At 39.6% G+C, this 27,155-nt stretch overlaps 1 protein-coding gene across 4 annotated transcripts in view; it reads left to right on the top strand.

Annotated features, from left to right (window-relative positions):
* Positions 1–27,155, top strand: part of LOC127654801 (E3 ubiquitin-protein ligase MYCBP2) — a 141,298-nt gene that overhangs the window by 52,467 nt on the left and 61,676 nt on the right. For 2 of the 4 annotated variants that reach the window (XM_052142237.1, XM_052142238.1), the window contains exons 17-35: positions 350–460; positions 1,763–1,867; positions 7,421–7,540; positions 7,703–7,784; positions 8,032–8,149; positions 8,259–8,463; positions 8,605–8,758; positions 9,046–9,218; positions 11,488–11,613; positions 11,733–11,860; positions 11,957–12,048; positions 14,679–14,813; positions 14,906–14,989; positions 15,080–15,176; positions 15,534–15,726; positions 17,147–17,421; positions 19,771–19,992; positions 20,377–20,568; positions 26,517–26,723. In XM_052142237.1, coding sequence (XP_051998197.1) covers positions 350–460; positions 1,763–1,867; positions 7,421–7,540; positions 7,703–7,784; positions 8,032–8,149; positions 8,259–8,463; positions 8,605–8,758; positions 9,046–9,218; positions 11,488–11,613; positions 11,733–11,860; positions 11,957–12,048; positions 14,679–14,813; positions 14,906–14,989; positions 15,080–15,176; positions 15,534–15,726; positions 17,147–17,421; positions 19,771–19,992; positions 20,377–20,568; positions 26,517–26,723 — 2,819 coding nt within the window. The remainder of the gene's footprint in view (positions 1–349; positions 461–1,762; positions 1,868–7,420; positions 7,541–7,702; positions 7,785–8,031; positions 8,150–8,258; positions 8,464–8,604; positions 8,759–9,045; positions 9,219–11,487; positions 11,614–11,732; positions 11,861–11,956; positions 12,049–14,678; positions 14,814–14,905; positions 14,990–15,079; positions 15,177–15,533; positions 15,727–17,146; positions 17,422–19,770; positions 19,993–20,376; positions 20,569–26,516; positions 26,724–27,155) is intronic. The other 2 variants (XM_052142236.1, XM_052142239.1) reach the window with 1 other exon arrangement.

Below are 27,155 nucleotides of genomic sequence, written 5' to 3' on the forward strand. Positions count from 1 at the left end.
AGGACCCTCTCACAGAAAGGATGAAAAGTGGCTCGAGACACACTGGCGCTCTAAAGATATATTCAATAACTCACAAGATGATAGCACACATCAAGACTCTTGCCAATGGCGACTAGATTTTAAATTATTGTCGCAATCATATATTTTTAGTCGCATTTGCGACCATTTTAGTCGCAGTCTGGAGCTCTGATCAGTACTGCACTATCTGTTTGTGTTGATGTGATCATCTCTCTGCTCTTTGTCTCTCACTGTCTTGCATTGCATTTCATGCTCATCATTCATCTGCCTGTGTTGTCTCTCGTTTGTCTCCTCCTTTGTCCCCGTCCATGCTGGTCCTGTGTTGTTTTAGCTGTGCCTGTCCCTCCTCCCCCAGGCGTCAATATAGAGGAGCACATTCAGATTCGACAGGAGGAGAAGAGACAACGCATCAACCGCCGACACCGCCTGGAAGAGGGCAGAGGTATGATGCCTACATGAGCCACCTCAGAGAAATACACACACACACACACACACACACACACACACACACACACACACACACACACACACACACACACACACACACACACACACACACACACACACACACACACACACACACACACACACACCCCCTCCTTCCTGAACTATGTCATGTTGTTACAGCACTATGAAGCAATTTTCCAAATCTTCACAGAATTTACTACATGAACTAGAGATTCTACTAGGGCTGGGCGATATTTTAAATATTAATGATATATTCGAGCTTTGTTGCCGATTTGTAAGGCAACAGCAAATATCTTCAGTCTGGAAAATTAACAATAACTGGTGGAGGAATTTCTTTCTGGTAATCATTAATGATTAATTGAAATGTTTATTAAACATTAGTTTCTTATGTCATATTTCTGTTGCCACCGTTTTATAAAAGCTATAAGCCACACGTGTATGTGTGTTACAGTGATTTTATCATGGTTATGACGGTTCTAGATACGCTGCTTCGCACCGTGCTATGTTATAATAGTGTTATATCACATTAGTATTACAATGTTATTAATAGCCTCACTTAAGTTCAGCTCAAACTGGCAGTGTATCAATTCAAAATTCAGATTCAAGTTGATTTGCATTACTTAAAAATATTTACATATATTTCTACATTGTATCTTCCATGTATGAAATTTGTTGGTAAATATTGCTGCATTCTACTATGTATTGTTATATTGGTGCAATTAAACTAATATAATTAAATGTGATGCTTTGTTGGTTTAGTGAAAACATTGTGGAAAACATGCCTTTTTTCACTACAGGGTTCCCACAGTTATGGAAAACCTAGAAATATCAGACAATTTTGAAATATATCAAAATATTTTTTTTTATCTATATTGCCCAGCCCTTATCATTTTGTTAACTCAGGTCACAAAGTTTTGCACCATAATCTGCTTGCATTAGGCAGGATTTCATATTCAGACACATCTCCTCATTGACCATTTTCCAGTTCACATTCTGTCTTATACAATCTTGATTATGAGCACATCATGCGTTCTCTATTATGATTCCTTTCCTCTGGTTCAAGGATGGAGTTTTATTTAGCTTCTAAATAATAAAGTATTATTACTCTACCCCTCACCCTCACATGAGCTTTTTTCCTCTGGGAGTGGGTTGCTTGTGGATGTTCCCTTCTCGCTTGTGTATTCATAATAAACCATGTGTTGTATACCATGCTTTTTTTTCCATTTGTAAGATACTTTGCCCCATGCATGTGAAGGTTTCTCTCTCCCCCCCTCAGGCCCCCTTGTTTTCCCTGGTCCCCTTTTAATGAACCAGCGTGAGCAAGTACTAGCCAGACTAAGACCCCTTCAGGCCATTAAGCTAATGCGGGAGAAACTGAAAGGTACTACAGACTCCACCTGGAGCCCCATAATGCCCCTTTCCTCCACAAACTCTGTCCTGTCACCTTTTCCAGCTTTCTCTAGACACAGTTACGATTCTCACTGTCTCACTCTCTCTTCTTCTGTCTCTATGGTGAACAAATTAAGAATTACTCTTGGTCTTACCTCTCCTCTTGGCACTTTTCAAAAATCGTATACGCTTACTTTTTAAATGCATTATAGGCACAACATTTTTGTGAGCACTGTTAAATATGTCCTAATTTTGTCATTCTGTTGAATTATTCAATTAATCGTAGTACATAAATATATATATTTAAAAAGCTAATTTAATGTAAATATTGAATTAATATTAACAAAAATGTTATGTATAGCTGTGGTCCACATTTTACACGGAACTCTGTGATTGCATGATTTTTACCCAAAACAAAACTAAAATGTTGTATTCAACATTCCCTGATGACAATTTGTTCTTCTGCAGTACAGCTCCTAATGTAAATGTACGTTGTTTTAAATGAGTTTCAGATATTATTTTGGGAAAACAAGCCAAAAAACGACTAATTAAAAATGTATTTTTTGCAGTGTATAATGGGATAAGACTACACTCTCTCACCTTTGTTCCATCTTTAACTCACAAAAAACAATTAATAGAGCTGCGTATCACCAATTTTCTTCATGATAAGATACACACAATGAATGTGACATATACTGTATATGATGATTCACTATGTCTCGAGTCATCATGTTATAATCTAGCTGTAGCAAACGCACGAGTGACAAGTGCCTCCGCGCCAGTGTGTGCATCTGCCGGGAGAAGATTCAATCTCTTCCCCGGTCATTTCATGCAACTCATAGACGTTTTCATTTTTCATAATCGTTGGAAGCCAAAATTGTAAGTGAAAATAAAATTTGATGAATTGCCCAGCCCTACTGTGGCTATCCGCTTTCCAGCAGCAATCTTGAAGCCGCTGTCATGATTGGTGTCGGCACCAGTGTCAAGTGCCTCTTTGAAATCCACATAAAAGCACTTGCTGACAAAAACATCTCATTCTGCGTCTTGGTGATGGTTAAGACTTGGCGTGCCTCTGTGCTAATTAAAATTCACCTTATTTAGGCTGAAAAATACATGAGTTCTGACACTAGTTCCATCTAGGCTTGTTTTGTACAACAAATAGCGTGAAGAGATCCTTTCCTCATCACTTTATCACAATTGTGGTGACATCACAACCAGTGTTTATGTGGATTTATGCTGTATTAATGGTAAAAGCATTAATTTAAGAAAATTAGATTAAGATAAATTTATGTGTTAATTATTGAATTAATCACATTCATAACCTGTTCATTTTGACAGCTCTATATTTTTTTTATAAATGAACATTAACCATTAGAAATAACTGTAAAAATATATTGTCCATTGATAGTTAATGATACCTAATGCATTAACTAGTGTTACCACTTTGCATTAAATTTGCAGCCCTGTTATATATTTTTTTATTTCATACTTTTTGTCTATTTAATTTTTGTTTACTTAATGTATTTTGCTCATAAATTACAAAATCACACACTTCAGTGTTTTAAACTGTGTTTAGGCATGTCCCAAAGTTTGGTAACATGGTTGAAAAAATTGCTAACTTCATTTAAAATTGATATACATACAGCTCATACAATATTTCTGAAGGCTAATCACATGCTCTCAATTATCATTTGTTAAAAAAAAGAAAAAACACTTTTTTTGTGGAAAGTGTCTCTAACCTGAGTCAATTGGCTCTGTTGTATGTTGTACTCAGTTCTTTTGTTAAACAAAAAAGAATAGAGAGAAAGGAACATTAATTATTAAGGGAAAGGCAGTGGCCAAATATGGTATCTTTGCTTAAAATAGCACCAGGCACTCTTTTGTCATTAAGATTTTTGTCATCACATCTCAGACTGACTTTTAAGTTGCAATTTTGGTTCAAGCATGGTTTTCAGAAGAGCCTAAAATAAATCCCAATGCATGGTCATTATAAATAGAACACTATGCTTTGTAGTTTTATTTTGAAATATTTAAATAATCCATCCAACCAATCCAGTGATGCATGGAACTCTCCGTTCTACTCTTTTCGTTATTATATATCTATATTTGTGCATGCAGAAGTTTAATTGCGAAGATGTATGTCTTCATTCTTGCATTGCCAGTCAAATGTTTGTACACACCTTCTCATTCTTTATTACTATTTTCCACATTTTAGAATAATAATTAGGTCATCAAATCTTAGTCCAATTTATCCATTTAAGTAAAGATCATTACAGTTTTTTTAAGAAATGTATACACAGACACAGTTAATATTTGTCTTTTATATCTTATATGTCCTTTGAAGTATAAGCCTATACATTTACATTAATGTAAATGTATAAGCCTTTAGATAAAAGTACACACCTTTAGATCAAAGTGTTTTTAAGATTACAAGAAGTAAATTTAATCCAAACCTTTACCTTTTGATATTGCTTCCTTACACTTGATTTGTACTGTGTGGCAGAACATTAGCTGGTCTCCTCCATTTTAATCAGTGTGGAGTGAATCTTTTCACAGGGTTGTGCCACAAATCAATGACATCAATTTGATGAAAGAAGAAAGAAAATGTTTAAGGAGAGGGAATCAACTTCTCAATTTAGTCATCTCCACTTCAAAGATTATGCTACAAATAATCATTATCAGTCACTTTGAAGGACTGGGTTGTGAAGTTTGATAATTTAGGCCGATATTATTCTGGAGTTGAAGTGTATAACGACCTGGACTAGACAAAACATACACTATTGAAGTGAATAAAGATCTAAATAACTAAAATCATGCATAATATTTGTATTGTTTATGTGGCATTGAGATCACTGGCCTTTTCTCTTTCTCGTACTCTTCTGTCATCGCAATTTGAAAGAAAACAGACACTGCGGGCTTACAATCTGTTTACCGGACTTAATGAACAATATCCCATTTATTATTCAACTGGATTGAACTTAGAATATTTTGTTTCTCTCCCCAAATCCTCACTCATGTCTCTATCCCTTTTAAGTTATTGACATAAAAACATAAGTTACAAATGTAACTGGTTCTATGAATGCCGGAGGGAGGCTCAGCCAGAGGGCGGCTCAGCCTATGGATATTTCTGCTGCGCTTAGTGGGGATTGAGACAAAATACTAAGAAAGAGATGCGACAAAGCCCCCCCAAAATGGCATGACATTTGTCACTCCTTCTCTGGAAACTTCTGGCATTTGTCCGAGTGACAAGGAACTCTAGCGGTCATCCAGCATTCATAGAACCATAGTTATATTCGTAACTTATGTTCAATTTCGTGCCTCCTGACCACCAGAGGGTGGCTCAGTCTATGGATGAACAAGATCAACAGTGTCAAGAAGACAACATACCTCAAAATGGCTATTCAGGTGCATTCAAAACAGCTGCTTCCAAGCCAGAGACTGTAGAAACTTTAAGGCAGTAGAATATGTTGAAGGTATAGGTGGATGACCATTTTTCTGCTGCACAGATGTCCGTGAGAGAGACTCCTTTAATGGCAGCCCATGATGGTGTGACGCTCCAAATTCTTTTTTTATTTTTTATTGTAGAGTCATAGAAAAGATGTGTTTTTAGCCATTTTTTGAAGACCGAGATTAAGTCTGCTTCACGGATGGAGTTGGGAAGGTTATTCCACCAACCAGTTACAGTGAACCTTTGGGTGACCTTTGCATGGACCATGACGCAGGCGGCGCGCATTTGGTGGCTTGTGCCGGACTGCCGAAAAGGATTTTTGCAGAAGCCCTTTGCCTGCGGGGTTGGCAGCACCATAATTAACCCTGCATTGGGGACCTGATTGTTGTGTGGGTCGAAATATATCCGGCCTGCGAGGCCCTAACTGCTACCGTCTAGACTCAGGCACGTGCGGTGCTCTAAAGCATAACTGGCTGCTGGTCCAAATAGGTGGCCAGGTACAAAAGGTTATTTCTAGAGCTTGGACCTACATGCATCCGAGAGGATTGTCCAAGCAAGCCATGTGTTGGGTTGCACTTGTGTAAGCATTGTTATAAGTCGTCCCAACTCTCTGTTATCAAGACCATACCTTGTAGTCCTGACCCAATTGCATCCCTTAAAAAGTGCTCGACACCTGACTGATTCACAGCCAAATCCTCTGTGAGTAGGAGGTGAGAGAGTGTGTTATCCACGTGGCCTATTAAGGCAGTGTGATTTTGCGCTCCCATGATGTCACCATCCGTGTGTCTACTTGGCATGCTGGGGCATCGAACCTCGTTACCAACTGCATCATCCGGAGAGATTACCAAGGAGGCTACACACGAATCCCCACGTTGCATCCAATCCAGGCCAAATTGTGCAGGGTCCGCCATATTCATCATAGCGCGAGCAACAAATGACGGGTCAATTCTTTGAGCTGCTGTTTGAAAAGCTGTAACACATTCTTCCACAAATGAGTAACTTTTGAGAGTAGAAGTTAGTGCTTGTTTAGATGAGCATCGGAAAATGCACTCATACTAGGTGAGGGCTGCACTGACTCCAAACCCAACCGTGCCAGGGATAAAGTGATACTGGTTGATACTGATCCACAGCCACTCGCTTGCGTATTGTCCACTTCGTCTAAATTTGCAGTGAGCTGCACGTCATCGAGCAAGGGAGATGACAGTTGAGTAGAGCCCAGGTGCGATCTTGAGGTCTCCATTTCCTCTGGAGTGGAAAAAGAATTAGTAGCAGCCATAGAAACAGCATCATCATAAGCTGTGTCCTCGTTGTCATATTCATCTGTCCCAGGCAGTATGGCAGATTCGGGAGTAGATAACTTGGTGGGTCGCGGCCTGACAGGGCCTCCCAGAGGTGTTCGGGACAGAGACACAAGGACCATTACATATGCCATATGTTGCATCTCTTTGTTTGTATTATATATCGATCCCCGCTATACACAGCAAGGATATCCATAGGCTGAGCCGCCCTCTGGGGTCAGGAGTCATGAAAAAGGACTTAATTTTTTCTACTTCTAATCCCTGTTAGCATTGTTTACTGTGGGATTGTTTCGTAAGTAGGGAAACACAGCGGACCAGAATTGTTTTTTTTTTTTGTTAAAATAATAGAAAGCATTTTTATTAAGTCAGTTTTGTCCAATTCATTAAAAGGCAGAAAAGTACTGGTTAACGCAACCTCTGCATGACTTTTGTCCTGTTCTTCCACTGTCAATGCATGCCACGTTGAAAAAAATTATTTTATTTAGGCTATTATAATTTTGTTTGGCAGCCGGGTAGGAAAAACTTGTTTTCAATTAAAAATTTTGTTCGATTTCTCTGAAAACGAGACTTGCCTTATACCTTGCTGTATTGCTTTCCAAGTAAATGTGTCTTGTTTTAAGTTTCCTTTCTCTATTTTTTTTTATATTTTTTTCCTCTGAGGCACAAGTTCATTTCACTTCTCAGGTGGTCAACAGGCTTTGGCTTCACTCGTTACCTTAAGCCATTCATCACTACTTTCTGTCCTTGTTTGCACTTTTCCATTCATCTGCACAGACTCACGTTCCATTCTGTGTTACAGATGGCAGCAGTGAACGAGGGGACAAGGATGCCAGTAAGATCACTACCTATCCTCCAGGGGCCATGCGCTTTGATTGTGAGATGCGAGCCATGCAGGTTAGCTGTGGCTTCCACCACTCCGGTGAGTGAATATAACTTCTGACCTTCATAACTTGACAGGAGGCCATTGTTCATGTTTCTTGTCATATGTCGAATCGATATTTTATGCTCCTGTTTTTTATATGTGAAAATAATACATTGAAATACACTCTGTCCATTTGTAATGGTAAACCTCTTTTTGCAGTGGTATTAATGGAGAATGGAGATGTTTACACCTTTGGATATGGACAACATGGGCAACTCGGACATGGAGATGTTAATTCTAGGTAATGTTGCTTTAATAAAGATGGATATTGGATGGAATGAAGTTATTCAGGTACTGATTCCATTTAAATTCCAAAATCGTTAACGGAACTGGAAGTCATTAAAACCATTTTTTAATTAGAATTTTTTTCCCCAACCCTATAGAGTATATTATAAACAGGGTTCCCTTGCTCATTGAAAATATAAGGGAATGTTATAATTGTAATTTGCAAGTCATGTTAATTTAATTTGGTTTGGCTGTGCACACAGGGGGTCTCCCACTCTGGTTCAGGGTCTGCCTGGCCCCAGTACTCAGGTGACAGCTGGCAGTAACCACACTGCAGTGCTTCTCATGGATGGACAGGTCTTCACCTTTGGGAGCTTCTCTGTAAGTTAGCCATTTTCCTCCTGAAATGAAGCTTCAGTTCAGATTTGTTATACATTGGCCTTTTATTTTGATTGGGAACCTGAAGATATATCTTTTGTTGTCTTAACAGAAAGGGCAGTTAGGGCGACCAATTCTAGACATGCCCTACTGGAACGCCAAACCCTCTCCCATGCCCAACATTGGTGCCAAGTACGGCCGCAAGGCCACGTGGATCGGAGCCAGCGGAGATCAGACTTTCCTTAGAATTGACGAGGCACTCATTAACTCCCATGTCCTGGCCACATCTGAGATTTTTGCCAGCAAACACATAATTGGTACTTTCTCATTCTTGAAAAGGTGTTTGTATGAAGCTACTCTGTGTGTGTGTGTGTGTGTGTGTGTGTGTGTGTGTGTGTGTGTGTGTGTGTGTGTGTGTATGGAAGTCCTTGACGGTTTACACCCCTTCTGTTCTCTAGGTTTGGTTCCCACATCTTTATCCGAGCCTCCTCCCTTCAAATGCCTCCTGATCAACAAACTGGATGGGAGCTGCCGCACCTTCAATGACTCGGAGCAGGAGGATTTGCAAGGCTTCGGCCTCTGTTTGGACCCTGTGTATGATGTCATCTGGAGGTTAGTCGCATGGAGTCAGCATGTCATTATGTTCTTTTCTCGGCCTTAAAACACTGTACATACTTTCTCATTGTCATTAAAATGTTTTTTGTGCTGACAAAAAGAATATATAATTGAATAGTTCACTCAAAAATAAAGCTTGTCATCAATTACTCACCCCCATGTCTATCCGATTCTGTATTATTTTCTTCCTCCCAAACACTCATTCATTCATTAATCAGTTTTAAAGGCCCAATCGATTATAATTGTTTGTCCTCTCATGACAAACCATCTTGCTTGTCTTCCAGGTTCTTACCATCTACACGAGAGATGTGTTGCTATAATGCAGTAATAGCAGATGCTCGTGTACCCCCTGCCTCAGACATCCAGGCCCTCTGCAGCATCCTAAGTCCTGAGCTGGCTCTTCCTTCGGGCTCTCACGCCACCACCACTCGCTCCCATGGAGCTCTGCACATCCTGGGTACAACAGCATCCTGAGACTCTCACTCATTTTAAGTTCGCAGCGCTTTCTTTTTAACCAGAATCTCAAAGCCTGTCAGGAATAGACATTACATGATGGCAGAGCTTTCTTGCTAGCTTTTTCTCATTCATTTCAGCTGTACAGATTGGAACGGTTTGACTGACTAAGGAAAGGCACTCTGCATAATTTGTGTGGCTGACAAACAGATAGGAGAAGAGATTCATTTGATATTGCTCTTTCTGAATCCCTTCATGGTAGTTTTAAGACACACCCATTAGGTTTAGGAACCAAGAACAAGTTCAGAACCATACAGTTTTTTTTTTTTAATGATTTTAATTATATTAGTTTCTTATAACAGGTGGTTCAGGTAAGTGAGAGCATTCTTCTGCCAGTGTATATTGAACACCACAGTACTAATTTGTTCTCACTGGTTTCAAGAATGACAACATCCATTGCAAACAGTGTAGTCCAATTCATGAATGTTCTTTTTCCTTTTAATTTTCTCATGAAAATCCCTCCAGGATTTTGAGATTTAGAGGTCACAATAATTAATGCAAATTCAACCACTCATTATTCGCTGTAGTTTGCAATTTTGTAAAATTCCAACAATTGTTCTGCATTACCCTTGAACCGAATTATCTTTGATAATCAGATCCCTTTTCTCCATGATTGACAGCAACAAAACAAATGCTTATAAAGCTTGATGCAGTCAAGACATCTCCAATTGCACAGCCGCCCTTTTATCATCTGTCCCACATTAGTCTGGATGTCCTGTATTGTGGCCGAAAGGACAGCATACCATATGGGAAGCCTAGTGCCCCGTATTATAGAGCCTAGACGCTAGATCCTATTGTGTTCACTATCAAAATTCTTGTCTAAACTTTTGCAAGACCACAGATGGCTTGCATACATAACAAATAAGTTTAATTTTCACACACTCTTCAGGAGCTGCTCTGAGTGCGGTGTGCAGTGCAGGTCAATGACGTTCAGAGTTCATTTGGAGTGCTCACATTATGCACTGTTGCACCGGAATATAAGACACAAAAACATGTTATATATTCACTGAATAACTGCAGTTATCTCAAATAATCAGAGTTAGATAAAATGATCGCTATCAGACGATGTAATAATTGCAAAAGGTCTGATTATTTATATATCTGTGTTTTTAGTTTACAGTTTTATTTTAGGTCTATTTTAACCATACCAAAGTTTACTTGCATTGTCTGAGACTGAGACAGAACATTTTTATATAAATTAAGGGTCTTCTATTGAACTTGTATTTGCCATATCATGGGTTTCACCTCAATGTATGGTATTTGTATTTATTATTTTCTCCTTGATAACTACATATTCAGTTATTATTCCCTAAAATATTTACTGGTTATTGCTCTTAAATGTGGTGCAAAATCCTGGTGGGACTGTTTAATGATTCAATCAAATATTTTCAAAATAATGTGTTATTTGTTCTAATTGAAATGATTTCACTTTTCTTACTGAATTGGTCGAAGTGCTACTTACTCACTGATCGCAAGTCATCACTTTTGTCTTTTCCAACTGAAAAGTAACAGAAACTTGTTACTCTGCCAATTATTGTGAGACAAAAATCAGTGTAATTTCTGTTTGACCAGTGTTGGGTGTATCCAATTGCAAAGTAATTGGTTACTGTAAACAAATTGCTTTTTAGTAAAACAAGTAATGTTTTAAATACTTTTTATCATATTACAGTTACTGACTATCAATTAAAGTAATTACTTTTAAGTATGTTACTCTTCCTATAGTAATATGTACTATATTTAAAATATGAATTCATATGTACGTCTTTTAGAATTTCTGTGACATCTAAAGGGTGTGCGACAGTAAATGGGGAAATATAGACATTTTGAACTTAAGTGGAAAACCAAAAGCTTTTCTAGGCAAAGTGATTTAGAAAGTAACTTAAAAGTAAAACAGTAAGTAATGAGATTACTTTTAGATTAAGTAATCAGTAAAATAATCGGATTACATTTTTAGAGAAGTGATTAGTAATTTGTAATGGATTACTTATTTTGAGTAACTTACCCAACACTGTTTATGACATTGTGTAATAGTCATATTCAACACATAATTAAGTTTTGTTGTTATAAGTCTTTAAGAGGAACCGGAATTTGAGCCAGAATTGTTAAAGTCTTAGAAGTACCTAGCCCTAATACCCACAGCCCAGCAGGCTCTACTCTTAAGATGTAAGTCTTAGTTGTGATTTGTTAATTTGAATGCTTTTCTCTGTGTGTAGGTTGTCTTGACACCCTGGCTGCTATGCAGGAGCTGAAAATGTGCGTGGCCAGCGCTGAGGAAGAGACCCAGGCTGTGATGAAAGTCTACTCCAAAGAGGACTACAGTGTGGTCAACCGCTTTGAGAGTAAGATCATGCAAATTCACATGTATTTATATGACACAGCTACTATAATCGTCTTATGTTGAGCGCATGCTGAACATGTGAGGTTGTTTGAATGACGTTTTGCTCAATGGTGTTTGTAGGTCATGGAGGCGGCTGGGGTTACTCTGCACACTCTGTTGAGGCCATACGCTTTTGCGCTGATACTGACATCTTATTAGGGGGTTTGGGTCTTTTTGGTGGCCGAGGGGAGTACACTGCAAAGATCAAGGTCAGGTGCTATTTGAGTGTCTACTTAGTTTTTACTTTCAGCCCTTTTCATGTTTAATTGTGAAGCTGTGATTGACACCTGCATTTGTCTTTGCAGCTGTTTGAACTGGGCTCTGATGGAGGAGACCATGAGACAGATGGAGATCTATTGGCCGAGACAGATGTTTTGGCCTACGACTGTGCTGCTCGGTACATTTCATAGCTTGAATAAAAAGGGGTATTGGGCATTCCAAATTAGGGAGAAAAGGGGAGAAAAAAATTGCTTAAATATTATAAAATGCATAGTTTCGACTTGAAATTCTGATTGCATAAGCCACATTCTAAGGGGCCGTTCACACATAATCCATCCACGCTGTTGTTTTTCTATGTAAACTTGCGCTAGATGGACATCTTTGACCACTGTGTCAAGTTAAAATTACTGTTAAAAACACACACTTGTGACTACACATTTTATTTTAATGCAAGTTGCTACATTGCTTGACAAATAGTCTACAGTTAAATTAAATAACTATATTATTTTGGAGAAATAGTTTTTTTAGGTAACACTTTATAATAAAGTTACATTTGTAAATGGTCTGCACTTATATAGCGCTTTTTTAACCTTAGCAGATTTCAAAGCGCTTTTCCCATTCACAATCAAACACACACACACACACACACACACTCACACACCAATGATGGCAGAGCTGACATGCAAGGCGCTAGCCTGCCATTGGGAGCAACTTGGTGTTCAGTGTCTTGCCCAAGGACACTTCAGCATGTTGAGTCATGTGGGCCAGGAATCGAACCACCAACCCTGCGATTATTGGACAACCCGCTCTACCACCTGAGCCACAGCCGCCCCATTTGTTAACATGAACTAACAGTACACAATACTTTTACAGCATTTATTAGTTTTGGTTAATGTTACTTTCAACATTGTAAACTATTTTTAAAATCAAAAGTTGTATATGTTAACGTTGGTTAATGCACTGTAAAATTACATGAACTAACAATAAACGTGTATTTTTATATACTAACATTAATAAAGACAAAAGAATGATGCAAAAATATATTGTTCATTGTTAGTTTGTGATACCTAATGCATTAACTAATGTTAACAAATGGAACCTAATTTTTTATTAATAATTATTATTAATGCATACAGGTGAAACTCGAAAAATTAGAATATCGTGCAAAAGTTCATTAATTTCAGTAATTCAACTTAAAAGGTGAAACTGATATATTATATAGACTCATTACAAGCAAAGTAAGATATTTCAAGCCTTTATTTGATATAATTTTTATGATTATGGCTTACAGCTTATGAAAACCCCAAATTCAGAATCTCAGAAAATTAGAATATTACATGAAATCAATAAAAAAAAAGGATTTTAAATACAGAAATGTCGGCCCTCTGAAAAGTATAATCATGCATATGTACTCAGTACTTGGTTTGGGCCCCTTTTGCATTAATTACTGCCTCAGTGCGGCATGGCATGGATGCTATCAGCCGGTGGCACTGCTGAGGTGTTATGGAAGACCAAGATGCTTCAATAGCGGCCTTCAGCTCTTCTGCATTGTTTGGTATCATGTCTCTCATCTTTCTCTTGGCAATGCCCCATAGATTCTCTATGGGGTTCAGGTCAGGCGAGTTTGCTGGCCAATCAAGCACAGTAATACCATGGTCGTTGAACCAGGTTTTGGTACTTTTGGCAGTGTGGGCAGGTGCCAAGTCTTGCTGGAAAATGAAGTCAGCATCTCCATAAAGCTTGTCTGCTGAAGGAAGCATGAAGTGCTCTAAAATGTCCCGGTAGACGGCTGCGTTGACTCTGGACTTAATAAAGCACAGTGGACCAACACCAGCCGATGACATGGCTCCCCAAACCAACACAGACTGTGGAAACTTCACACTGGACTTCAAGCATCTTGGATTGTGTGCCTCTCCATTCTTCCTCCAGACTCTGGGACCTTGGTTTCCAAATGAGATGCAAAATTTGCTCTCATCAGAAAAGAGGACTTTGGACCACTGAGCAACAGACCAGTTCTTTTTTTCTTTAGCCCAGGTAAGACGTTTGACATTTGAAGCCCATGTCCAGGACCCGTCTGTGTGTGGTGGCTCTTGATGCAGTAACTCCAGCCTCAGTCCACTCCTTGTGAAGCTCCCCCACACATTTGAATGGCCTTTTCCTGACAATCCTCTCCAGGCTACGGTCATCCCTGCTGCTTGTGCACCTTTTTCTTCCACACTTTTCCCTTCCACTTAACTTTCTATTAATGTGCTTTGATACAGCACTTTAAGAACATCCAACTTCTTTTGCAATTACCTTTTGAGGCTTTCCCTCCTTGTGGAGGGTGTCAATGATGGTTTTCTGCACAACTGTCAGGTCAGCAGTCTTCCCCATGATTGTGAATTCAACTGAACCAGACTGAGAGACCATTTAAAGGCTCAGGTACCCTTTGCAGGTGTTTAGCTGATTAGAGTGTGACACTTTGAGCCTACAATACTGAACCTTTTCACAATATTCTAATTTTCTGAGATTCTGAATTTGGGGTTTTCATAAGCTGTAAGCCATAATCATCAAAATTCTATCAAATAAAGGCTTGAAATATCTTACTTTGCTTGTAATGAGTCTATATAATATATTAGTTTCACCTTTTAAGTTGAATTACTGAAATTAATGAACTTTTGCATGATATTCTAATTTTTCGAGTTTCACCTGTACTGTGTGTGATAATCTAAAAATGGCCAAATTTATTAGCACAAAAGGCTTTAGATGTCATATGTGGTTATTAAAGTCTGATCTAATGATTTGTGATGGTTTATTTTGTGAATGCAGAGAGAAGTATGCCATGATGTTTGATGAGCCTGTGCTGCTTCAGTTGGGCTGGTGGTATGTGGCATGGGCTCGTGTGTCTGGACCCAGCAGTGATTGCGGCTCTCATGGCCAGGCAACCATCACCACTGACGATGGGTACCAACAGCTCATTATTTGACTCCTGTAATTATTACAGCATGATTGTTCTAGAAGCCAATAATGATCATGATGTACTCTTTCTCCTGCAGTGTGGTCTTTCAATTCAAGAGCTCCAAGAAATCAAACAATGGTACTGATGTGAATGCTGGACAGATTCCTCAACTACTGTACAGGTATAGGAGGAGTTTTGTTCTGTTCTGGTTACTCAGGTAAATGAGGTTCAGACTTTGTTTCACTCACTTTTTGGTTGTGATTTTTTTCAGGTTGCCCTCTAATGATGGGAACACATCCAAAGGAAAGCAGCAGAGCAGTGAGCCTGTGCACATCCTCAAGCGATCTTTCGCCAGGACTGTCTCTGTGGTATGTGCATCCATATAAAAGCTGCAGCGCACAACTATTTTGATAATATTTGAATCTGTGAAGTGTTTTTATGATTTCGACATCTTGCCAAACAAACAGTGTGCTAATTGAAGGCTTTACAGAAATGTAAATGTATAAATTGTATAAGATTTGTAGAAATTGGGAAAGAAACAGTGCACAGCCACAAATGCCTAAGGTGTTCCACAGCATGTTATTTTTCTTTTAGGAAATCTCCTGACAGTTGGTGCTTTATTGCAGGTGGTCTATCCCCTTTGCACAGTCAGAAGGAAGCAGCCCTGTTAGTAATGGTTCAGATCTTTGTTCAATTTTCTTTGTTTGTGTTTGTTCTTGTGTCAGGAGTGTTTTGAATCTCTGCTGAGTATCCTGCACTGGAGCTGGACCACGCTGGTATTGGGTGTGGAGGAACTCAGAGGACTGAAGGGTTTCCAGTACACAGCCACCCTTCTGGACTTGGAGCGTCTACGTTTTGTGGGCACCTGCTGCCTGCGACTGTCACGTGTCTACATCTGTGAGATCTTCCCCATCTCTGGTATTTTATCTTCTCTGTTATATTTACATCACCCTCAACATAAAGTTAACGCATCATCCCTCCAGCTCATTTGAAACAACAGTTTTGGTAGGGGGTGTTACACTGCCAACTATTTTTGTTGAAATATCTCACCCTCTTCTCTAAAATTCCCTGTCATGGATTGCAAATAGGGATGTTCATGATTTATCGATAATTGATTAATTGTCATTAATTATTTGTTTGGTTAAACATATCCATTGTCGATTAAACAATTTCAGCAAAGTTTGCAAGCTTTGTATAATGTCATGATTGCCATAAAAAACGCACTTGTCTTGGTTGAAAAAAAAAAAAAGGAAATCGGTGTAAATCTCAGCAAAATAAAAACGAGGACCGCACATGCATAAATCATTTGTAATAGACTGATTTAAGATGCAAATCATAGGGTTACTTTGTCCTTTAAATGTTTACGATTGTGTATTTGTCTCTTCGTTCGGGGTTTGCCTTAGTAAATGAACAAATAATTTGGCTATTGGGACTCCTGTCCGAGTTCCATTGATTATCAGACTAGGAATTCTGGGCACTGCTTTCACTTTGTTGACACTGTGCTTGTAGACCTTGTCACCTGCTTTTATTGTTATGTGCTGAATAGGTGTCACATGGCACAGCTTGCTGACTGGTACTGTCAGTGTCACAAGTGGAGTTCCCTTGAGTTACAGATGCAATCTATATTGATTAGCAGGGTCTTATGCCACTCAAGTCCTTTAAGCACTTGTAATGAAGCGTGAGATAGCTTTGGACCAGTGTGAAAGCTGTTACCTAGAACCTTTGCCCAGCATTTAATAATCTGGAAAATGAATTGTCTTGCATAGCCAGACCTTTGACCAATAGCATAAGGTCTAGGCCACATTGCAGATTATTCTGGCCAAGAACTGCCCACTTAGATGGAAAGAGAGCATCGGACCCTTCGTAGATCATTTTGTTATTAAGTGCTGTTTACGGGTTGAGTTTATCTGAAATAGATTATACCACAATAGAATGGCTTGAATTATTATTATTTTCTTACTTTGAAAAAATGGAGCAGCAGTCTGTGTGAAAGTTTTACAGAAAACAATACAAAAATAGAGGGGAAAAAATAGCAGGTAATATGTGTAGACAAATATGTGTAGGCAAAGTGTCAACACTTGTTTTAGTGCAGCGGTTGATTAACAGGTGAGGGGCTGCTGGGACACATACAGGATGGATTAGCATTTACTCCTCAAATGTGATGTCGTCACATGCGTTTTTGACCCCAGTCATATGTGTTCTTTATGATTGATCACAAAACGGTTTAGACCTGTATTTGGGGCTGACCACGTGTGATCGGATCACCCAAAAGTTCTTAATCTTAATACCAGTTGAAAATGGGTTCAGAGTGTCACTGTTTGTGTCTTGTCCCATCTAGCCAGCACCAAAGCAGTTGTGGAGGAATCCAGCAAGCTGGCTGAGTGTGTAGGAAAGACCCGCAGCCTCCTGAAGAAGATCCTGTCGGAGGGGATGGACAACTGCCTGAACAAGTTGGATAATGATCCGCAGGGATATTTAAGTCAGCCACTCATGCTGCTGGAGGCCGTGCTGCAAGAGTGCCACAACACCTTCACCGCCTGCTTCCACTCATTCTACCCCACACCAGCCCTCCAGTGGGCCTGCCTCTGTGACTTACTCAACTGCCTCGACCAGGTAATCACTCTGAATCATAACACAGAGACAGGAGTTTGAGGTTGTTATTTGTAAGAACCCTGAAATCAGCACAAGGCTGATGCTGCCGTCTACAAATAATAAATGGGTTAATGTAAAGAAACCTGGGCTGGGGTCATATTTCACCCCTAATGAAAATAAATAAAGAAATGAAAGTAAATGAAGCCTATTTTTGACCATTAAAGGGTAGTTCACTCAAATATTATTATCCCATAATTTACTCACCCTCAAGCCATCCTAGGTGTATATGACTTTCTTCTTTCAGACAAACACAATCAGAGTTATATAAAAAAATAGCCTGACTCTACCAAGCTTTATAATGGGAGTGAATGGTACCTTAGATTTTGAAGCCCAAAAAAGCACATCCATCCATCAAAAAAGTAATCCATATGGCTCCAGGGTGTTAATAAAGGCCTTCTGATGCAAACTACAATCAATGGCTTCTGGTAATGGCCGTCTGCGCGTTCACAAGAGAGTCGAGTGCCAGCGTATGACGTAGGCGTAGCTTAAGCTCCGATGAGAAGTGAAGAACGCAGAAGCACGTGTTGTTTACAGCAAAGGAAAATGGTGAAAAAAGGTGTTGTTTTAGCTATACTGTTCAAATGGTGTGTTCGTGCATCTATCCAATCATTCAAATCGTCCATTCATGGCAGCAAACACTCTAAGCCTCTGTTGGCATTATCTCGCATTTCCTGTGTGAGCACCACCATGTCTCCCGTACTCTCCGTCTACCAGAATCTTTTGTTTGTGCTGTTGCTGCAGCCGCCTCCATCTCCTGGAGTGCATGGTTGGTGTAGTCCAGTTCAAACATAGGGCTGGGAATAAAGGCTTCTCTTTTATCGAATTCCTCCAACATTTTTCTTTAAAAATCCTCGTTGTTGTCTTCTAATCCGTGACCGGCATTTTGTTTAGCTCTGTTCTCAGCGTTCCGCATTCGTCACTTCTCAAAGGAGCTTACACTACATCAAATGCCGGAACTCGACTCTCATGTGAATGCATGGACGGCCGTTACCGGAAGCCAGTGATTATAGTTTATAAAATTATAAAATAAAGGCTTCAAAATCTAAGGTACCATTCACTCCCATTATAAAGCTTGGAAGAGACAGGCAATTTTTTTAATATAACTCCGATTGTGTTTGGCTGAAAGAAGAAAGTCATATACAACTAGGATGGCTTGAGAGTGAGTAAATTATGGGATAATTTGGGTGAATTTTTGGGTGAACTAACCCTTTAATTATATTTTTTGTAAAGTGATATTACTTTCCTGACAATTAAGCATATTCCCCCTCCAAATCTCATTACTAAAATTCATAAAAATGTTTATAAAACCTGTCGGAATATGTTACCGCATATGATTAATATTATATTTTGCCCAATTCAATGCATTTACTAATTTGACATTAGATTCTGACATTTTATTCTGCTCCCTATGAGTTCTGAACACTTGCTGGAGTATGACGGAACTTTTGCGATGTTTCCAGGGACATTACACTGATGCACACACCACAACCACGCATAACGTCAGCGATTCCGAGTCAATGACCAAGTGATGGAGAAAGAACTTCTTAATTGTAATTATTTTGTACAAAACCATCCCAGATAGATATGAATATGATAGATGATAGATATGCAGATATGACAGAAGCAGTAAAAGAGTAGTATGGGTAGTATACTATTCAGTACTCTGACATTTTCAGCAGCGCTTTTCATGTAGAGTTCAAACTTGTTGACGTCCTTAATCATGTGAAGGTAGATGTAGCAAACTATATAGCCACAGCCTGTCCAACGATTAATATTGTGGGGGGATCAGGGTTTTAGAGGTTGAATGTGTATTGCAATTAATACGACAAGATCAGTTTTCAGCTTCAAGTAATTTATCTGTCCACACTGAAAGTGAAAATGCTGCATGATGCAATTACAGCCAATCTGTATTAGAGTTATAAGCTGAATTTTGGGCCAATGAGATTTCTTTGTAGAAATCTCATTGAAACCAAGTAACTAAAAAAATGTCTTGTCAATGTCGGTGCTGGTCAGGATATGGTCATAAAAATAGGCTTGTATTATTTTTATGAACAAAATACAATTTAGTCTTACTTTCTTGGGATTATTGGGTGGAACATGACCTGGACACTTGCAGTATTTTGAGCTGAACCATTTTAAGTTCCCAGCAAACACAGTAAAAGAGCCATTTGACAGATTCAGAGCTGATGAATAGGAGCTCTAAAATATATCCAATGGCACACTAAATTAAATGAAAAAAGAAATGTGTATATTTAAAAAAAATTGCAACTAGAGCTTTAATGATCTTAACATTAACTTGTCAATCTGCAGGACATTCAAGAGGCGAATTTCCGCACATCAAGCAGTCGTCTGCTGGCTGCAGTAATGTCGGCGCTGTGTAACACATCAGTCAAGCTGACCTCCATCTTGCCCATAGCGTATGACGGAGAGGTGCTGCTGCGCTCCCTCGCAAAGCAGGTCAGTACGGAAAATGACTCTGCCCTTGCTCACCGTTTCCCCCTGCTGGTGGCACACATGGAGAAACTCAGTCATGTGAGTACTCACCCTGCCCTTTAAAATTATGACAATAAAAGTTAACTGGGACTCATATAAGGTATGGCCTGGTTAATAATGCACATGCTTAGACATATGTGGGCACCTGAAGTTCAAATACAGCCTGTTGTGATTAAAGTTAATGTTTTTTGTTGTTTTAATTCACAACAATCTAGAAAAGAAAGAGGATTAAAGAAACATTGCTTGCTTAGAATTATTTGGATACATCTGATATATGGACACTACAGCAGGGGTCAAAACTTTAACATATAGGTCATGTATTTGAAATCCATCTCAAAGCAATTTCGCCACCTACTTTAAACAAGAAATTTTATCAGACGTTTGTCTGCTTCAAAATTCTGTTCTATTTGGTATTTTGTTTAGATGGAGGAGAATCTGATGGGTATGACGACGTTCCGGGAGGTTCTGGAAAAGATGCTTGTGATTGTGGTTCTTCCTGTGAGGAAGAGTCTGAGGAAGGAAGTGGAGCTCTTCTCTCCTCATCTTGTATCCAACACATGTGGTCTGCTGGCCAGTATTGTCAGTGAACTAACTGCCTCTGCTCTTGGCTCTGAGGTTAGATGGACAAATCTCATACTGTCTCTTTTTAACTCTCTCTGTCCCACCTCCCTTCCTCTCTTTATTCACATACACACCAGAGTGACACCTCCCCGCTCAAAGTGTTCTGCTTTAAGCAATCGTTTCTGTAGCGTAACAATCCATCTGTTTATAACAAATGTAAAGCTGTGTGGTTGCGCATACAAATACACAAATGTCTTCCACAGAAATCCCTATGAACAGTGCCCACAAAGTAGCCATGCCACAAGTTTAGTGTGCTCACAGTCTAAATCGATAAAGGGTGCACATTAAGATAAGAGCCATTAGTTTCCTCATGACATGCTGAAATATCTGCTAAATAAGCTTTCAGAGTCGATAAGGCTCTGATCAAACAATTCTTGTAAGAATGATAGAATATGCACATGCCACACTGATAGTGAATGGCAATGGCATGCCATTTCAAAGAATAAAGGCTTCTTGTAGAAAGGGCTCTAGCACTTTTAATTGTAGCAACAACACTGGGATGGATCCCCGTTTCGATTAAATGATCCCTTTCAATAGAAGACCCACAACTCCGGCCGGGGATGCAGAGATCTGTGCCTAATGTTAGACACCATGGCTCTCCTATTAGAAGGCTGATTATGTCCGGCAATGGGGGCTACTAGAATTAGTGACAACCCCCCCAATACACTCTGTCCAGTGTGGGCCTAATCGGCACCACTGGGGGAACTTTTGATGGTTTTGAGCCATATATGCGCAAATGCGTCTATTACGAGAGGAATGCACCAAAACGTTATCTAGTAAAACATATGACTGTTGTAGCCCATCTGCCTCAATGTTCTACGTCGTTCTGAGATGCTATTCTGCTTAATAAATTGTACAGAGTGGTTATTTGTGTTACCGTAGCCTTTATGTTAGCTGGACCCAGTCTGGCCATTCTCAGTTGACCTCTCTCATCAACAAAGCGTTTCCATCCACAAAAATGCCTGTAAAGGATCTCTGTTCGGTTTGGAAAGGTGGAAACGAGAGCCGGATCCACATTTAACAAGAATAGACAGAACATCAAACTGATAACACAGCAACATAAACACACACACAGCGGCCGTGTGTGTTTCTCTCTCTCCCTCTGGCATCCCCAGCTCTTCCCTTATCTCCATCCCGCTGATTAGGCAACTCAGCGCTGAGTGTGCATCCTTACAGCCTGGCCAACCCTCCTCCTTGTCACAATGCCGTTCATTGGTTATTTATTTATTTTATTTTTGGCACCATTATGTATGAAAATCCCAGGAGATCAGCAGTTACAGAAATACCAGCCTGTTAGGCACCAACAATCATGCCATGCCATCACTGAGGTCACATTTTTTCCCCCATTCTGATGGTTGATGTGAACATTGAGCTCATATCACAAAACTGTTGTTTTGTCCATTCGTGTCAGAACTTTTTGACATCTCAGTATGGAGTGAAAAAGTTTTAAGAATTTCAGATAGTTTATGTGGTAAGTTGCCTGTGTGGCCGAACACAATGGAAACCCCTGCATGAGCTGGAGAGAATTTGTCCATGTGTTTAGTGCCATTACGCACGACAATGCGCACAGATGACTGGACAGAATCCAGTGTTAAAAATCCTGCATTAACAGAAGGACCAACTTGACTACCACAATCATAGAGGCCATCAGTTCGAGCAAGCACAAAAACAGGCCAAAGTGCATCTTGTTGCCCAGCTGAAATGGGGAAAGACAGTTGTGAAACACAGATTATCTCTGTCGCAACAGATAAGCTTTTTTGCGAGTGGAGTCGAGCTCCATTCCCAGAAATTGTTGGTTGGCAGGGAAATAGAACACTCTTTGAGATTTATCGAAAATCCCAGAGCCTGTATGTGTCAAGCAAAGACATTAGTGTATGACAAAGCCTGTCCTTGCTCCCTGCTGCTATAAGCAAGTCTTCTATGTATGCTAGAATACGCAAAACCTGACAACGCGATGGCGTAAAAGTGGCCTCTACACATTTCTTGACAAAGACAGGCCGAAAGGAAGGACAAAAGATTAGTTTTCTTTTCCCCTGAAAGAAAACCTCAGGTATTTTCTGTGAACTGGGTGTATTGCTATGTGAAAGAAAACATCTGTTTAATCGATTGACTTTAACCAATCGTGGTGGCATACAGAGTGTAATACCTGACGCGGTGTGAGCATTTTGAACTTTTACACTCGCAAGTTTATTTAAATTTTTTAGGTCCAAAATAGGAAACAATTCTCCGTCTTTCTTTGGGACAAGAATATATCAGCTATAAAAGCCCACATTCAGGCTGATTGCTGGACAGGGCAAATTGCTGAGAAGAGAAGACTTGTTCTCCCTTACAACATGGGCAGAGTCTTTGACAACATAATACATCAAAACCTCCCAAGAAATCGGGGGTATGTATGCGACCCGAAGACTAGCCCACCTGCACTGTCTGTAACACCCACTGTGATACTGCACATGCATGCAACTTGGTGAAATAGGCAGCTAGTTTCCAACCTGATGCTCCATCTAAATGTCGGAGCGCCCTCTGGTGGCAAACGGAGTACCTTTTTTAGAACTCTTCAGTGGAACATGATATGCCACTCTTGACAGACTGTGACTGTAGCAGTATACTTTTTATTGAACAAAAATATGAATTTCAGTCTTTAACATTTGTTGGAAATCAGGATTTTGCAAAAGTGATGCATTAAAGCGCTAACTATATGATTTTTATTCTCTGTATGTGGCAACACCTCTAAACTCACCAGGGCATGATCTGAGACTAAAATTTTCCAATTGAGCAATCCACAGCAGATGAAATGAGGGACTTCGGTCTAAAAAAATAATCATAGTCCCTACCAGATGGGTTCAAAAGTCACCAAATATCTGCAAGACCAATATTTTTACACATCTTGTTAAGATCAATAAAAAACCCTGATCATCAACATTAGGCAGGTGAATATTATCCAAACCCAACCTTTGCCCCTGAATTTCTGCTATAACAATAATGATTCTCCCTAATTTATCTTTAATCTGTTTTAGAGATTTGAATTGTAGATAATTACTTATCAATGTAATGACTCCCCTACTCTTACTTGAGCCAGCACTAAAGAAAACATGCCACCCCATATTTTCCCAAATTTTTCAGCTTCCTGCGAGGAAAGATGTGTTTCTTCAAGAAACACTATCACATTTCTTATGCTTAAGAATATAAATAACCTACCTTCTTTTTATGGGTTGCCCCAACCCATTCACATTCCACGCGGAGAAAGACGGCGTCCATCCCTCTAAACTGAAAAGGTCCATGTACGCCTACGAGAGTCCCCACAACTTTGCAGTCGGATTGCTCTGGTCTGGTGCTTCTGCAAAAATGTTGTAAGGCAAAATGATATAACAGAAAATACTTTGTAAAACAAACCCCAGCCAATAGGCAGAATAAACACAAAGAATATGTATATTCATTCACAGAACTGTCTCGAAGATGTGTTCCTCCACAAAACAAATTCAAGCCGATATAAGAGCCGTTCAGTTTCCTCGGACAGATAAACAATTGTTCTGTGAGCCAGCTGCTTAGGAGTGCATTATGTGACGTAATCATTCCAATGTCCTGCAAAAATACTCCACAAAACAAACTCCAGCCAACAGGAGGCATAAGCACAAAGAACGAACAGATTCATCCACAACTGTCACAAAGCAGTGTTATTCCACAAAACAATCTCCAGTATCTTGGCAGAACAAGTACAAAAAGAAACGAAATGGGCATCCCGGTTTCTCGGATGGTCAAGAGTGTAATGAGCGAGTCTAATTCACTCGGAGGCCATATAAAAAAATACTCCATGAATTACTCAGTCAGTCAACTTTATAAAAGACCTCCTTTGTGTGGGCATGTAGTTATTTTGTGGCCATCCTTAGTATCCATTCTCAATCTGGCCAGGAACGTCAGTGTAAAAGCGATCTTCCGTCAATGCAGTGTTATTCCACAAAACAAACTCCTGCTGCTAGGTGGAACCATCACAAAAAGAAACAAAAATGGTGCCCAGCTTCCTCAGACAGCCAAACGTAAGTACAGTGAGTGAATCCACTCTGGAGCCTCATGTCAAATGGCTTACTCAGCCATTGTTTTATGAAGGACAGTGCTTGCTTAGGACACGTAAATACTTTGCTGCCATCCTTAGTATCTATTCTCAGTTTGGCTGTAAACATCAGTGCAAAAGCGATCTTCCGTTGATGTTTCTTACATTCCTTGAATCGATCACGTTTCTCTCTTGTCGAATTCGCAAAGTACAGGAAAAATAAAAGATTGTGATTCTTTCAAGAAAGCTTTTTCCTTTCCTCGCGCAGCATGAGTTGACGCTGGATTTCTCCCGCCACACTGTCCAAACCGAGTCCTTGGTCTGCGGATTGTAACATGAAAATAATAAAAAAAACTATCAAAGTGCACAGAGCTCGCCGTTTACACGTCTGCTCCATGGCGTCACGTGACCTAATAATTAATTATTACAAATATTCATCATTTTTTTTAGTCCAAGTTGAAAATGAGGCTTCTCTTTTCATTTTTATTCTAAGCAAACCCCTCCATCACATATTTGTTTTGGATTTTGCCCTTTATTTTATTCTGGAATTCACCGACTATACACTAGATGTAAATGCACGATTGACAAAGGTGTTATTTAATAGTTAAATTAATTGACTCAGTATGATCTCTAATCTCTGTGTTTGCGGGAAAACTGATGCTGGTAGGAAAGCTTGACGGCGTCAGCAACAGCAACTAAGAGACTCAGGACTTTTTTTTATGCAAAAATACATTTCTCCTGCATTTTACTTGTTTCGGGTCTTCCCACGTTTTGTGTTTTTATCTTTCTCAATGTTTGTTCATGTCCAGTGCAGCCAGGTGGTGCATCATGCACACAGATCTCTGACACTTTATACTGTTGCCACACTATATATTGCCATACTGCCCAGCCCTATGGAGCTGTATCGGAGCGATCTTGAAGCAAGAGAAAACACAGACGATTTTAAAAATCCACTCCTTGCTTCCAGGCAAACTCCATTCTACACTTAGCTTTCACTCTGCACAGCTCACATATTCTGGTTCACACACACACACACAGACACACACACACCCACACACACACACACACACACACACACACACACTCTCTCTCTCTCTCTTCCTCATCCTATAGTACACATTTTCCATCCTTTGGTCCACAGAGCTTTTGCCTATAATTGCATTACAGCATCCCACGGGCCATAAATAGCTTTCAGCTGATGGAGGTGAAATGATATCACTCTGTTTCAACAGATCTTGATGGGAGTTTGTTGTAGCTGAGTCATTGGCACAGGTGTGTCCACCACAGGACCACAATGGCTACTGCAGTCCATCTCTCCGACAGCTTGGGAAAAGGCCACTGGCTGGTTGCCACAGCAATGGCTCTTTGTGCAATCTCTATAAAAAATAAAATAATTATCTTTGTCCTGTAAATATGATTATTATAATTTAATAATGCATTGGTCAGTAGGTTTGGAAACCCTGTATGTTTAGAGTAAAAAAAAAAAAAAAAACTATTAACAACAATAATAGAGTAACACCATGGTCATCCACTCTCTTCTGTTTAGTAATAGAGGAAAAGGATTTTTTTTTTGGTGTTGGTTGTCATGGAGATTCCTGATCAATAACAAAAACATCCTCCCTTGATTATGTTTATCTCCGCTGCTGCCACCTAGTGAGAATTAAGTGACACTTCATGTTAAATGGATAGTTTCACCAAAAATTTAAATTCTGTCATCGATACCCTTTTATTGTTCCAAACCAGTTATGTCTTTCTTCCATGGAACACAAAAGCAGACATTTTGAAGATAGTACTCGTTTCTCTTTAGACATCCCAGAAATTCAGTGCAGAAAATGCTTTCTCACTAAATTAAAATTCTAATACACATTTGAAACTTTTTTTTAATGTGGTTGTGCAGGTGGATGGGCTGAACTCCCTGCACTCTGTGAAGTCCACCCCCAACCGCTTTACTAAGACTAGCCAGGGCCGGAGCTGGAACACTGGGAACGGATCCCCAGATGCCATCTGCTTCAACGTGGACAAGCCAGGGGTGGTGCTGGTGGGATTCTGTGTGTACGGAGGAGGAGGCATCCACGAGTATGAGCTGGAGGTGCTCGCTGATGATGTGAGTCAGTTTGTACAGTGAGGAAAATAAGTATTTGAACACCCTGCTATTTTGCAAGTTCTCCCACTTAGAAATCATGGAGGGGTCTGAAATTGTCATCGTAGGTGCATGTCCACTGTGAGAGACATAATCTAAAAAAAAAAATCCAGAAATCACAATGTATGATTTTTTAACTATTTATTTGTATGATACAGCTGCAAATAAGTATTTGAACACCTGAGAAAATCAATGTTAATATTTGGTACAGTAGCCTTTGTTTGCAATTAAACATTTCCTGTAGTTTTTCACCAGGTTTGCACACACTGCAGGAGGGATTTTGGCCCACTCCTCCACACAGATCTTCTCTAGATCAGTCAGGTTTCTGGGCTGTCGCTGAGAAACACGGAGTTTGAGCTCCCTCCAAAGATTCTCTATTGAGTTTAGGTCTGGAGA

Source organism: Xyrauchen texanus, chromosome 14 (genome assembly GCF_025860055.1).
Source record: "Xyrauchen texanus isolate HMW12.3.18 chromosome 14, RBS_HiC_50CHRs, whole genome shotgun sequence".
In the NCBI taxonomy this organism is placed as follows: Eukaryota; Metazoa; Chordata; class Actinopteri; order Cypriniformes; family Catostomidae; genus Xyrauchen; species Xyrauchen texanus.